We start from the raw sequence: 14,751 nt of genomic DNA on the forward strand, positions 1-14,751 counted from the left end.
TATATCAGCATTAAATTTCCAGCCTTTAGTCTTTATATATGTATTTTGGATATAGATATAGATATATTTCTAAACAACTTTTTTTTTTAATTTTAGTTAACAAACAGTGCAATATTGGCTTCAGGAGTAGAATTCAGTGATGTATCACTTATTTTTGTTTTAAGTTTATTTTTTAATTTATTTTGAGAGAGAGCTAGAGAGCAAGCAGGGGAACAGCAGAGAGAGAAGGAAACAGAATCCCAAGCAGGCTCTGCTCTGTCAGCACAGAGCCTGATGCCAGACTCAAACTCACAAACCATGAGATCATGACCTGAGCCAAAATCAAGAGTCGGACGCTTAATCAGCCGAGCCAACCAGGCGCCCAATTCATCACTTACATACAACATCCAGTGCTCATCATAACAAGTGGCCTCCTTGATACCCATCATGCATCTAGCACATCTCCCACCCACCTCCCTCCAGCAACTCTCAGTTTGTTCTCTATCATTAATAGTCTCTTGTGATTTCTTTCCTTCTCTAGTCTTCCCCCCACTTCCCATATATTCATCTATTTTGTTTCTTAAACTCAACATATTAATGAAATCATAAGGTATTTGTCTTTCTTTGATTGACTTATTTCACCTATCATAATACATTCTAGCTCCACCCACGTCATTGCAAATAGCAAGATTTCGTTCTTTTTGATGGTGAGTAATAAAATATTCCATTGTATGTAAACATTTTTTTCTCTAACATTTATTTATTATTGAGACACAGAGAGACACCGAACATGAGCAAGGCAGGGGTAGAGAGAGTGGGAGACACAGAATCTGAAGTAGGCTCCAGGCTCTGAGCTGTCAGCACAGAGCCGGACATGGGTCTCAAACTCACAAACTACGAGATCATGACCTGAGCTGAAGTCGGTCGCTTAACCAACAAAGCAACCCAGGTGCCCCTCTGCTGCTTTGTTGTTGGTGTATAGAAATGCAACAAATTTCTGCACATTGATTTTATATCCTGTTGTCTTTGCTGAATTCATGTAGCAATTTTTTGGTGGAGTCTTTCGGGTTTTCTGCATAGGGTATCATGTCATCTGCAAATAGTGAAAGTTTGACTTCTTCCTTGCCAGTTTGGATGCCTTTTATTTCTTTTTGTTGTCTGATTGCTGAAGCCAAAATTTCCCATACTATGTTAAATAGTAATAATGAGAGTGGACATCCTTGTCTTATTCCTGAACGTAGGGGGTCCAAACAGCTTTTTGTCAGCTTTTGAATTACCTGACTATAAATCTCTGATAAGACTTTTTCTTTGCTTACCTTTTGAACTGAACTGTATATTTGAACCTTTGTTTATTTGTTATACTTTTATCAAGGATTTTACGTGTACATAACATTTTATCTGGAAATTGTAGAAGTGTCTAAAGCCTTTAACTTATGCTTCTATAAACAGAAAGCTAATTTCTTTTTATTTTCTTGTTTTACTATTTGTCCTATTTTACCATAAGATTTTGGAGGCTAGATACCCTATTTTTATAATGGATACCCTATTTTTAATTTAACTAGTGGTTGGGGCACCTGGGTGTCTCAGTCACATGAGCATACGACTCTTGATTTTTGGCTCAGGTCATGATCCCAGGGTTGTGGAGTTGTATTCTGCATTCATGCTGAGTGTTGAGCCTGCTTGAGATTCTCTTTCTGTCTCTGCTCCTCCCCCCTGCTTCCATGCATGGAGCTCTTTCTCTCTCAGGAAAAAAAATAAAAAGGTAACTAGTGGTCACTTTAATGTTTTTCATAAACATTAAAAAAATTTTATTTTAGCAAAATTAGTAAGAAAATATTTTTTAATTTCTCATTATGGAAAAGAGTGCTTATTTCCTTCCATGTTCAGCATTCTAGTAATCATTAGTAGTAGTATACTGAAGTTAGATACTTCATTTTAACTTTTTATTCTGCTTTCCTTCTGTTGTACTAACATTTAAGAATCTTATTCATAAATTTTTAGTGTTTTCTCCACTATTTAGAAAATTCATGCTTTCCATTTTTACTATTAAGTTCCCTATGCTTGGGTTCTTAATTTCATTTCTCCATGTTCTGGAACGTTTCTTTGAATATATTACAGTAAAACCTTAGACTGTGAATAACTTATTCTCTGAGTGTTCTGCAAGACAAGCAAACATTTCTAATAAATTTTAACCTGATACATGAGTGATGTCTTGCAATATGAGTTGTACATGATGCTGAATGTCACATGATCACAACTGAGCCAATGGTTCTCTCTGGCTGCAGAATTGTGGGTGATTGTCTACCATGCTCAGATGCTCTATCTCATGCAGTAGTGTTTGGCAGAAATCAGATTTTTCAGAATGTTGCAAGGTGCCCACAACTGGCACTTGTGTATTTTTCTTCACTTCAAAGCACCTACAGACAGTCCTTTGCTTTCCATACAACCGTAAACTTAGGAATGTTTTGCTTTATTCTAAGTCAGGCTGCTGGCAGATATAGACCCTTTCCTCTGCTGCCTTATTGCCAGTTACATTAAATACAGTACATGACAAGAGTTTATCAATGCTGTACTGTAGTCAACATCCATATGAGTATATACAATGGCCCCCATGCAGAAAAAGATTCCATTGAGCCAATAGATAGCGGTGATTTCTGTTAATGATAGTGAAAGTCGTCTTACACAATAACCCTCCTCTCTCTTGTTTCCCTTATACTAGCCACGAAGGTTTTCAAAAGTAAGTGCAGGTTAATTTATTTTTCTTTTTATTGTATATTTTATTTATTATTTTGTATTATATTATGGTATTATAATCATTTTCATATGAGTATTTTTGGGTTGTGGAATGAATCATCTGAGTTTCCATTATTTCTTATGGGGGAAATTTGTGTTGATATAGAAGTGTTTTGGATTATAAGCAAATTATGCTCACAAACTAAGATTTTACTGTCTTTGGAAAAGATGGCTAAGTAATATATTCACTTAGTTCTACATATCTAGGAACATCTTTTGCTTTTATAAGTAAACAACAATTTACTTGGATATAAAATTCTTGGGACATTGTATTAGATAGTTAAAGCTAATTGTTGTAATAAGGAGATCCAAGTTACAGATCAAATAAGACAGAAATATAGTTCTCCATAATCTAATACTTGTTATATAACAGCGATCCATGTAGGCCTGATAGATGACTTTTTCTATGTGGCCATCCAGGCTGGTGGGGCCGCCTCTGTTATTACCTCATTTGTCTTCAATCTCTGGATGCTGCAGTTGGCGTTGTTTTTTAGCCAGTGGGAAATGGGAAGAGAAGTCCACAGCAAGCACATGTACCTATAAGATGACGATCCATAAGTTGTATACATCACTTCTATTCAGATTTTGTTGTCTCAGATTTGGCATATAGTCACACATAATTTTTTTTTTTAACTTTATTATTTTGAGAGAAAGAGCTCACATGTGAATAAGAGAGGGTAGTAAAGAGAGGAGGAGAGAGAGAAACCCAAGCAGGCCTCGCACTGTCAGCGTGGAGCCTGGCTCAGGGCTTGAACTTCCCAACCGTGAGATCATGACCTGAGCCGAAATCAAGAGTCAGAGGCTTAACCAACTGAGTGAACCAGGCGCTCCAATCACATCTAATCTTAAGGGAGGCTGGGTTATATCGATTCTAGCCTGACATAGTCATGTACCTAGCCTAGAACTCAAATTCTATCTCTAAAAGGAAGAGGAGAGAATGGCTAGGATACTGGAAGATAGCTGTCTCAACTACAGACATCTATAGAAAACTTGCAGTCAAATTTTTGTTAATGTTCCTTTCTCGTTTGTTTGAGTCCTTATTTTTTTCCTCCTTGTCCCCTTCCTCCCTCTCTTGGAAATGTCAATTTAGGCCATTTTCCAATTTTTTAATATAGAAGTTTTTTTTTCTTATTTGTTTGTATTTTATAACAAAGATATTACTGTCATATTTGTGAAAAATCTGATTTTCTTTAAATTTCTGATATTTGCCTTTTCTATCTGTGTATCATGCTTTTGGTACTTTTGCAGTTTTTAAAACTAAAACCTAATTTTCCTTCCTTTTAATCATACACTTTATATTCTAACACGTAGATTAATTTCTTCTCTTATATTGGTTTAACCATTATTACATGTAACTATCTTTATTAAAACGTATAGCTTTTCATTATTACTTTTTTTTTTTTGCCTCTTTTCATTAGCTATCTCTGATGGCTGAAAAACTTTTATACCATCACTTTTATACCATAACTTTTATAAGGAAGCTTATAGAAGATATTGCTGTAGGAGCTTAAGGAAAATAGAGGTAGTGTTTCCAGTGATGGCTTTCTAAAATGGAAAGTGGTTGTAGAGTTGCCTAGAGTGCTCTCCCTTCCCTAGATTGAATGTAAATTAGACACTGTGTGTTTTAACAAAGAGAACCCTAGAAAAGTAGCTGGGGTCATTGATTAAAGGACAGATAACTTGCTGCCACACTTTTGATGATGGGTTTTACATTCTTTCTAGCAGAAGTTATCTTCAGTTTATTTGTATAGGATTTTAGAGGTAGCTTTGCTGTGTAATTAGTTGAAGAGTCAGTTTGATTGTTAACTAGAAAATGAGAGAGAACTCACTTGCTAATACTGCTTTTGAAGGAAGAAATTCAGAAAATATATTTTTGGAGAAGTTAAAGGAAAATAGTATTCCTGCTCCTCGCTCTGTTGGCAGTATTAAAATCAACTTTACCCCTCGAGTATTTCCAACTGCTCTCCGGGAATCACAAGTAGCAGAAGAAGAGGAGGTAAGTATATTTGCTGTTAGTTACAGTGATCACAATGAAAATATTTTTTATTTCATCTTTTAAAACTAGTACTGGTTCTGAATTTAAGTATTCATTAGACTAAAGATATTACTTCTTGAATATATTTTAGTATTTCCTTATGGAAAAGTATTTTGCAGAATTTTTTTGTCTCCAGATTCAGTGTGCAGTATTATTGCTTTTTCCAGGAGATAAACACTTGCCATCTATTTTATCAAATACATCATTTTCTTTTTTTTTTTTAATTTTTTAAACATCTATTTATTTTTGAGAGACAGAGACAGAGCGTGAGCAGGGGAGGGGCAGAGAGAGAGGGAGACACAGAATCTGAAGCAGGCTCCAGACTCTGATCTGTCAGCACAGAGCCCAACATGGGGCTTGAACTGACGGACCACAAGATCATGACCTGAGCTGAAGTTGGAAGCTTAACCAACTGAGCCACCCATATGCCCCATACATCATTTTCTATATTAGATTTGTAAACTTGTGTTTTGGTAATGGATTTGGACATTTATTGTTAATACAACAATTACTCATTATTAACATTAGGTATTTCTAATGTGACATTCTAGAATATCTCTCATTCATTTATAAATACCTGAGCCCTGGCATTTTGAATGTTTTATCTTTAGGTATATAGACTCTAAGAACTGCATAATTTTTTACTACAAGGTGTTAAGTGTTGCCTCTCACAATTCAAAACTTGTGGAAATGATTGAAGATCCTTAAGACATAATGACAGTTTATAAATATTAACTATTTTCTTATTAAACAATATATTCTAAATTTTATTATTTATAAAGTTATTTCTAGAATTATAAATGTATAATTATTTAAAAGTCATTTATGGGGCACCTGGGTGGCTCAGCTGGTTGAGCGTCCGACTTTGGCCCAGGTCATAATCTCGCTGTCCATGAGTTCAAGCCCCCTGTCGGACTCTGTGCTGACAGCTCAGAGCCTGGTGCCTATTTCAGATTCTGTGTCTCCCTCTCTCTTTGCCCCTCTCCGACTCATGCTCTGTCTCTCTCTCTGTCAAAAATAAACATTAAACAATTAAAAAAAAAATAAAAGTCATTTATGTATTTTTCAATATAGAAAAACAAATGTGTTATAGATAAGAAAAATAAAATAATAATCCCATGAACTCCCACAAACTCCCATTTGTATGAAATTCGGACTAGAAATTTTTGTATGTTTGGTCTTAACTATCTGGTAATGTTAAACAAAAAAGGATAAAAACTGAAAGTTTAAAAAAATCAGCATTATCAAATAGTATAGTAGTCTACTCAGGCTGCTGTAACAAAATACCCTAGACTGAGTGTCTTAAACAACAGACATTTATTTCTCAAAGTTCTGGAGGCTGGAAAGTCCAAGATCAGGGTACAGGGAGTAGTGGGAGGAGAGCTGTGTTCTGGTCTCTTCTTCTTCTTATAAGGACACTAATCCCATCATGCGGGCCCCATTCTCATGACCTCATCTAAACTTGATTACCTCCAAAAGTCCTACTTCCAAATACCATCACACTGGGGATTAGGGCTTCAACATACGAATTTTGGGGGTCACAAATATTCAGTCCATAACAAATAGTATTTCCATTTTATATAGAAGCTGGCAAATGTCAAAGTAGCTGTTAATAAAAATAAGATTTTTGTGTCCTTCATTAGACTTCTCTGATTTCAGTGGTTGCACAAACAAGCGGAAGCACGGAGAGCATTGAATACTAATATTCCTGAACTTTCTGATTTAAAAGAAGAAGAAAAGAATCCAGAATGGCTGAAGGACAAAGGAAAGTACGTTGTTTGGACTCTGGCTATGAGATTTATAATAAATTTAGGTAGACCGTAGTACTAACTACATTTTCTAGGTATCTTGACATATGTGCTTATGTGTGTATGTTGTTGGGGAAAGATAATCCAAATAAGCAAATTAGATAGGCAGGGCCTCCATATTTAAAAAGTCAGATTGTATAACAAATAAGGCTCTTATTTTTATTTGATTTTGCATTTAAATGTCATAGAAATGAAACATATCACTTATTAAAATCCCTTTTAAAATCACTTATATTTAACATAAGCCCTTCCTAGAAATGAGTTTTTCAGAAACTATAGCTTCTTTGATTATTCATCTCCATCTTTAAAAGATTACCAAATTTATCTTACAAATTTTCATTTTATATCCATGAAATCCTTTTATTTATTTATATGTTTCTCTGTGTGTGAATATTTTTTTAAATGTTTGTTTACTTATTTTGAGAGAGAGAGAGCGCGCGAGCGCACAAGTGGGGGGAGGGACAGAGAGAGAGGGAGAGAGAGAATCCCAAGCAGACTCTGCATGATCAGAATGGAGCCCAATTTGGGACTCAATCTCACAACGATGAGATCATGACCTGAGCTGAAATCAAGAGTGAGATGCTTAACCGACTGAACCACTGAGGCGCCCCATGTGTGAATATTTTTATACAGTTATCAAAAACAGTACAATCTGATACATTATGAATGGCAATTTGATTTCATATTTTGAGGCAGTTGTAGATATTACTTATTGTATTTCATGACATAGACTTTTATTTTTTTATTGTTGCCATAATAAACTATCATGAACTTAGTGGCTTAAAACAACACAGATTTATTATCTTACAGTTTTGGAAATCAGAAGTTCAAAATGGGTTTCACTGGGCTAAAATCAAGGTATCATCTGTGTTTCTTCTAGAGCCTATAGGGAAGAAGCTATTTGCTTTCGTTTTCCAGTTTATAGGTTGCCTGCATTCCTTGGCTTGTGGCCTCCAGCCAGCAATTGCATCACTCCAACCTCTCCTTCCATAATCGCATCTCCTTCTCTGGCTCTGACTTTCCTAATTCCCTCTTTCTTTTATAAGGATCCTTGTGATTACATTAGTATCCTTTGCTTAATCCTGAATTATCTCCCACCTCAAGACCTTAATTTAGGCCAGTCTGTGGAATCCTTCCTGCCATGTTAGGTGACAAAGTCACAGATTCTGAGGATTAGGATATGGACATCTTTTGGTGGGGTCGTCTCCATTATCTGTCTACCACAATGTCTGCATCTGTATTTTTCTTTTCTTATTTTTTCTTGGTCTTTTTGCCTGTTACACCACCAGGGATTAATATGTAGAGTTGAACTGAAGTGACAATTTTTCTGAAGGTCAGAGGCCTGGGGCTGACGAGTTGGTTTCTTTTACTTCCAGCATTAAAGTCTTACATGGTCCTTCCTCCTCTTTCTCCCCTTCCCTGCCTCCCTTCCTCTCCATTTATTCAACGATTAAATAAACATCTATTAATTGTTTGCTATTTACCAACTAGCCTCTGAGCTACAAAGATCAGTGCAGGAGACATACTTATACAAATACTTATAATACTTTGTGAGAAGTACAATACATAGAAAAGAACAAAGTAAAATGAGAGTACATAAGAGGGACATTTACCCCTAAAGGAAGGAAGGTATGTTCAGAAAAAGCTTCATAGCAAATGTAGCACCTGAGATCCTCAGTGATAAGTAGAAGTTTTAAGAGAAAGGGAAATAAAGGCATTCATTTCAAGTATTGGAGAAAATATGAACAAAAGCTCAAGAGACAAGAAATGGTGTGATATATGGATCAGGAACTATGTGTCGTTTATTTTTTGCTAAAACATAAAATTTGAGTCTAGGAGTAATGACAAATGAACCTAGAAAAATCATCAGGTGCCTTGTGTGTTTGGTTAAAATTCTTCTTTTTTTAATTTATTTTTTAATTCAAGTATAATTACCATTTGGTGTTATATTAGTTTCAGGTATAAAATATAATGATTCAGCATTTCTATACATCACTCAGTGCTCATCATGATAAGTTACTCTTAATCCCCTTCATCTCTTTTACCCATCCCCCCATCCACCTCCCATCTGGCAACTACTGGTCTGTTCATTATATTTAAGAGTCTAGGTGTTTTGTTTTTTTTTAGATTTTTTTTAGATTTTATTCTGTAAGGAGAGGGAAAAAATGTGTTGCAGAAAACACAGCAAAGACCTTGAACTGGCCTTGTGGTAGGTGGTGTTGTAGGGGTGAAGAGGAGGGCAAATTGAGAAATAATGATGAGATAAAATAGGCAGAACCTCTTGATCGATTTGGAGGGAGTAAGAAGGAGGAGTTCTCAGTTTCTAGTTTGAATGATTGATTGCGTGCTGTCACCAGCTAAATTAGGGAATACTAGATGAGAGGCTCGTCAGGAGAGAATGCAGGTAAGTTCAGTTTTTAATATATTGAGTTTGAGATGTCTCTGGGCCTTTCTGGGTGACACTGTCCAGCAAGTTTGAAACTCACAGGAGAATCCAGTACTGTAGAAATAGATTTGGAGCTTATCAACATTTATATTGTAGTTAAATTTATAAAAGTGTCTGAGATATCCACAAAGTGTGTAGACCTGGAGAGTAGTGGCCTGAGGATAACACTCTGTGACCTACCAACATTTGAAGGTCTGGCAAAAGGAAGGAGTACACAAAAATATTCCCAGAAGCCAATGGAGCAGAAAGTTCAAACAGTTTTTGTTTTGTTTCTTTAAGAATATAAAAGATTTGAATAGATTTGGAGACAAGAGAAAGAAGAGATGATTGAAATCCTCCTGAGCCGAGTGGAGAAAATTGGGTCAAAGCCAAGAATTGGATGGATTGTCTTGATTTTGTCCTTTTTATCCAATTGGTTAGCCTTAGTGAAGACAGAGTTTGGTTTGGCTATGAATTGTTCCTCCTTGCAGCCTGAGAATGCTAAAATGGGCAAAGCTGAGTGGGCTGTCCTGTTGGATTGATTACTTTGCTCTAGAAAATGTTGATGGATTGACTTGGAATAGACAGAGATACTGCATTTTCTGAGATTGGAGGGAAGAATAGTGGAGACAAGTATATATCTAGATAAGGGAAATTGATTAGTGAATACTGTTGGCTCTGCCAGGTTGAGAACATGAATTCATAGAGATGTCAGTACAGCTGTGTGATTTATCTCCTTTAGGGTTTAGTCTTCTTTCGGATTTAAGAATAGATCTTGGGCCAGAGTGGGAATTTTAACTGACAAGTACAGTAAAAGACTAGTAGTGCAAGGGACCAGATTGCTCATAGAAAAATAGCTCAGTTGGGGCACTTGGGTGGCTCAGTCAGTTAAGCATCCGACTTCAGCCCAGGTCATGATCTCACAGTTCATGAGTTCAAGCCCCCTGTCGGGCTCTGTGCTGTCAGTTCAGAGCCTGGAGCTTGCTTTGGATTCTGTGTCTCCCTCTCTCTGCCCCTCCCCATTCACATTATGTCTCTCAGACAATGGATAAATGTTAAAAAAAAATTAAAAAAAAGAAAAAAATAACTCAGGTATTTAGCCACAAAGTCCAAGTTGGGTTACACAGGAAGAGATGCCAGGCAACTCAGTGGCTCAGTTGGTTAAGCATCTGACTCTTGATTTTGGAATCTTCTGGAATCATGGCAGAAGTCAGGATAGAGACAGATGCTGGGAACCAGTTTCAAAGGCCTTAATGAATATGAGAAGAGTGATTTTAACTTTTCTCTCTGTCTTTCTCTTAAAGTAGGCTCCAAGCCCAACATAGGATTCGAACTCATGACCTTGAGATCAAGAGTTGAACACTTCGAACAACTGAGCCAGCCAGGTGTCCCAGGAAAATAGTGACTTCTAAAAAGACAGGAGATGACAGTGACTAGAAGGCTGTAGGGGGAAAGATGTCAGGAATCTCAAAGGATAATGACTTGTGTATAAAGAGAGAGTTTGATCTTATATCTAGCAGAAGAGAGTCTGAAGAATGCCAGTTTCTACAGTCCTATCCCCTGATGTGGGGACTCAGGATGGGACGCAGTGGAGAGGGTGGTAGAGATTAGCATTGCCCTGAGGACAGAGCCAAGTTTATTTTAGACGGGATTTTTAAGAAAAGTTAAGGGTATAGGAAAGGAATGAGAGGTGGAGTCAGTTATGGCAAAACCCGGAATAAGAAAGTGCAAAGGAGGGGCACCTGGCTGGCTTGTTCGGTAGAGCGTGTAACTCGTGATCTGGGGTCTCGAGTTCCAGCCCCACTTTGAACGTAGAGATTGCTTTAACAACAACAACAAAAAAATTGCAAGGGTGCCTGGGTGGCTCTGTCAGCTAAACGGCTTACTTCGGCTCAGGTCACGATCTTCGGCTCAGGTCACGATCTCATGGTTTGTGAGTTTGAGCCCCGCATCTGGCTCTGTGCTGACAGCTCAGAGCCTGGGGCCTGCTTTGGATTCTGTGTCTCCCTTTCCCTCTGCCTGTCCCCTGCTCAGGCACACACACACACACACACACACACACACACACACACTCTCTCTCTCTCTCTCTCTCTCTCTCTCTCTCTCTCTCAGAAATAAACATTAGAACAAAAAATTAAAAAAAAAAAAGAAAGTGCAAAGGAGTAGAGGGGGATGGGAGTAGGAAAGAACGACAACACGAAGACGGGAAAAGTGTGCTTTTACATCAGTGCTCAAAGATAACAGGGTTGATTGACATGGTGAGACAGGTCTTTGGTATAGGTGTTGTGATGCTGTGACTGGCTAAAGGTCCTAGGAGTGTTGGTTTGGTCTTCCTCTGATACCCTTAAGATGTGATTTGGGTTTAAGAGTAGAAAGGACAGATGAGATCGTTGAGCCAGGGTTAGAATTTTGACTGATGCACACACACACACACACACACACGCACACACGCACACACGCGCGTGTGTGTGTGTGTGTGTGTGTGTGAATTAAGTTAAAATAAAAAATTAGGGGTGCCTGGGTGGCTCGGTTGAGCGTCCAACTTCGGCTCAGGTCATGATCTTGCATTTTGGGTTTGAGCCCCGTGTCAGGCTCTGTGCTGATAGCTCAGAGCCTGGAACCTGCTGTGTCTCCCTCTGTCTCTGCCCATCCCCTGCTTGTGCTCTTCTCTCTCTCTGTCTCTCAAAAAATAAAATTAAAATGTTTCAAAAAATGTTTAAAAGTAAAATATTGAAATAAAATTGCTGGCAAAAGCAACAAATTGGCAGCAACCTAGTGCAAAAGTATACTTTGCAGCAGTTGGGCATGACTGGTAGATTATAATTACTTTTAGTCTCTTGTTTTTGTACCACTTTGCCTTACTACCTCCAATGAGGTAGGAAAAGAAAGAGAAGCAAAACAAGAGGAGAGGAAGAGAGCCGAGAATGAGGAGAGATGGAAGAAAACTTAGTAGCTAATAACACCCAGAGAAACAAAGTACAGTTAATTAAAATGCCAAGTACAAATAGATAAAAGGAAAGGAAAGACTTGTTAGAAGAATATCCTCACTAGCAATGTAATGCAATACAAAAGATAGAAATAGACATAATAGAACTGATTCAGAAGCGGTTAGTTGACTTTAAGCCAAAGGATGAAATACCTTCATCTCCAGAGGCTTTGTTTCATGATAGCCTTCTATATTTACACAGGACAAAACTGTTCTTACTGTGCTAAAACTCATGGGACACTTGCTTCACAAAAGGGTAGAGGTGGACAAGCCTTTCAAAAACCAATAGCTTTTTCTTAGAAAAAGCCACAGATTGTTTTCATGTTTTTTGCCTAGCTTCCCACTACTGTATCTTAGTTTTAAATGCCAAATCTCTACCTTTTGGGAAACTATATAAGCTTAGATAATTTTACTTGCTCATGAAAGCATTTTACCTTTTCCAATTAACGTTATGTACCAGATAGCTTTTCACTGAGAACATCTCATAAAACAGAGTCTAGATGCTCTAATATAGGTATATGCATGGTATGTATGATGTTATTTAACAGCCTTACATGACTCAGAATCTGTAAATAAATTTAATAGCTGTCCTTCTAGACACTTGTAATCACATGAAGTAAATGGACTGTAAATGGACCATTGTTCTGTCTCAAGGACATTACTCTGTGCTTGACTTTTAGTGTAAGTTCTTTTGGACCCTGTCTTAACTTTAGGCTTACATACCTTCTTTCCCCACGCTAGGGCCACTTGAATCCCATCTGCATACCTCACTCTCTACAGCCAAGTCCAATGTTAGATAGGAGGGAATCAAGGATATGTTATGCTACAATCCAGCATTGTATTGCTATTATTACATAAAATCATTGTCTACCCTGGTTCTTGGGTCTGAATTTTCTTTTTATTCTCTTGGCCTAAGTGTCATGTCAGATTTTGTCGACCTCCTAGTACCCCATTCCTTTTTAAGATTGAGGATGTCCTTTGCTTTTGCTTTCCCTTTTGCCACCGGGCTAATTCTACTCTGAGCCCCAACTTTGTTTGTAGGAGCCCACTATCTGTTAACAGACTAACCTAGTCTGCCAGTCTGTATTTCCGTATCCTTATTGTTTGCATATGTTCTGTGTCTGGATTCGATCTGCCTTGCTGGATGTCTTTTACTTCATGTTGGACTTTTTGACGCTGATTATTGACCATCTTCTCCCAACACAGTATATAATTCTACTTGCCAAACTGAGTTTCTTCCACATACTTAGGTTTGGGTCCATGCCCCAGCAAGAACTGTGAAGGTTTAGCCTACCACAGTTTCATGGATACCAGGAGAAGACATGAGACTCATGGGTCAGAGACAAAGGAATGTTATTCAAGGCACAGCAATCAGTGTGACCTTCATATTGGTTCCCTTTGCGCCTCAAGTCCCACAAGGCCAATGCATAGGCAGGCCTAGGTTTGAACCACAGCTGAGAACACCATGCTTAAAGAACATAATTTTTCATGAGAGGATTATAAGCAAATATGTCCAGCCTTTGACCCACAAGGAGATACTATCTTTTTTTCATACTGAACAGCAGATAAATCTGCTCTTTGCCCCAGAGGGAGACACTATATTTTCCAAGGCTATGTTCTATATGCACATCTTTGAAAAGATTGTCCCAAATAAAAGCCATCTGTGCATCTGACATAAGATATGCACGAACATAAAATTCCCATGAAGAGTCATCTTCCAACAGTCCTTTGCACCTGCCTACTTTCAGGACAGATCTGCCAAATATGCCTTGCTCTCCTGCGTTTTATTTATTAAAACAATTTTTTTAATGTTTATTCATTTTTGAAAGAGAGAGAGAGAGTGGGAGCTGGGAAGAGGGAGACACAGAATCTGAAGCAGGCTCCAGGCTCTGAGCTGTCAGCACAGAGCCCAACATAGGTGCTTGAACCCACAAACTGAGATCATGACCTAAGCTGAAGTTGGATGCTTAACCAACTGAGGCACCCAGGCACCCGTCTTCTGCATTTTAAAAACTATGTTTCTGGAGATAAGACGGTTTTCTTATACTTCTACCTTTTGCCTGACTTATAGAAGTTTAGAATCCATATTTATTCTAAGATGACTTCTTTGATGTAATTATCATTTTGTTCACTTGCTTGTTTGTATGCATTTTATAGCCCGTAAGATTCTATTACAATACACTACCTGTTATGGCCTAACTTGTCATTTTGTTTAGTATGTAGTTTCTTTTTCCTGTTTCCATCCTGAGTGCTAAATTGTAGTGGTTGATGTGACTTCACAAAGGCATACTGATACTCAGCTTTAGAAGCTCTAGAGATACCCAAGAATGTTTTCTATGCTGAAAGATAAGATGCTGAAAGAGACAACAATTTTTGAAGTCTGTTCAGGGGCAGGTGGCTGTTACAGTTCCTATTGCCCACAAAACAGAGCCGTTCTGTCTTCTGTTGGAATATGTGTTGCTCCTGGCCCTATTGCTGTTGCTAAGCCCCACTACTTCTGATTTCTCCTAGCTCTCTTCTGCCCTTTTCTTTACTTCTCTCTACATCACTTCTTTCTTATCATTCCTGCCTCTGGTTGCTTCTCCCAGTCTTGTACAAAATCTTGGGCCCTTTTGGCTATTGCTAATCAGAATGTTTCTTTCTTTACAAAGGCATACCCGTCAGTCATCATAAAAATGACAGGATTGTTGGAGCTTCTGGGTGGCTCAGTCAGTTAACCATCAAC

The 14,751-nt window shown here is 37.8% G+C and overlaps 1 protein-coding gene across 6 annotated transcripts in view; it reads left to right on the top strand.

The window, feature by feature from the left end:
- Window positions 1-14,751, top strand: part of DNAAF4 (dynein axonemal assembly factor 4) — a 70,662-nt gene that overhangs the window by 36,053 nt on the left and 19,858 nt on the right. For 5 of the 6 annotated variants that reach the window (XR_008299162.1, XR_008299163.1, XM_027067302.2 and 2 more), the window contains exons 5-7: window positions 2,699-2,716; window positions 4,623-4,768; window positions 6,467-6,576. Coding sequence is in view for 3 of the 6 variants with exons in the window: in XM_027067302.2 (XP_026923103.2) it covers window positions 2,699-2,716; window positions 4,623-4,768; window positions 6,467-6,576 (274 nt within the window). In the remaining 3 variants the exon portion in view is untranslated. The remainder of the gene's footprint in view (window positions 1-2,698; window positions 2,717-4,622; window positions 4,769-6,466; window positions 6,577-14,751) is intronic. The other variant, XR_008299164.1, reaches the window with a different exon arrangement.

The sequence above is a fragment of the Acinonyx jubatus genome, chromosome B3 (genome assembly GCF_027475565.1).
Source record: "Acinonyx jubatus isolate Ajub_Pintada_27869175 chromosome B3, VMU_Ajub_asm_v1.0, whole genome shotgun sequence".
Lineage (NCBI taxonomy): Eukaryota > Metazoa > Chordata > Mammalia > Carnivora > Felidae > Acinonyx > Acinonyx jubatus.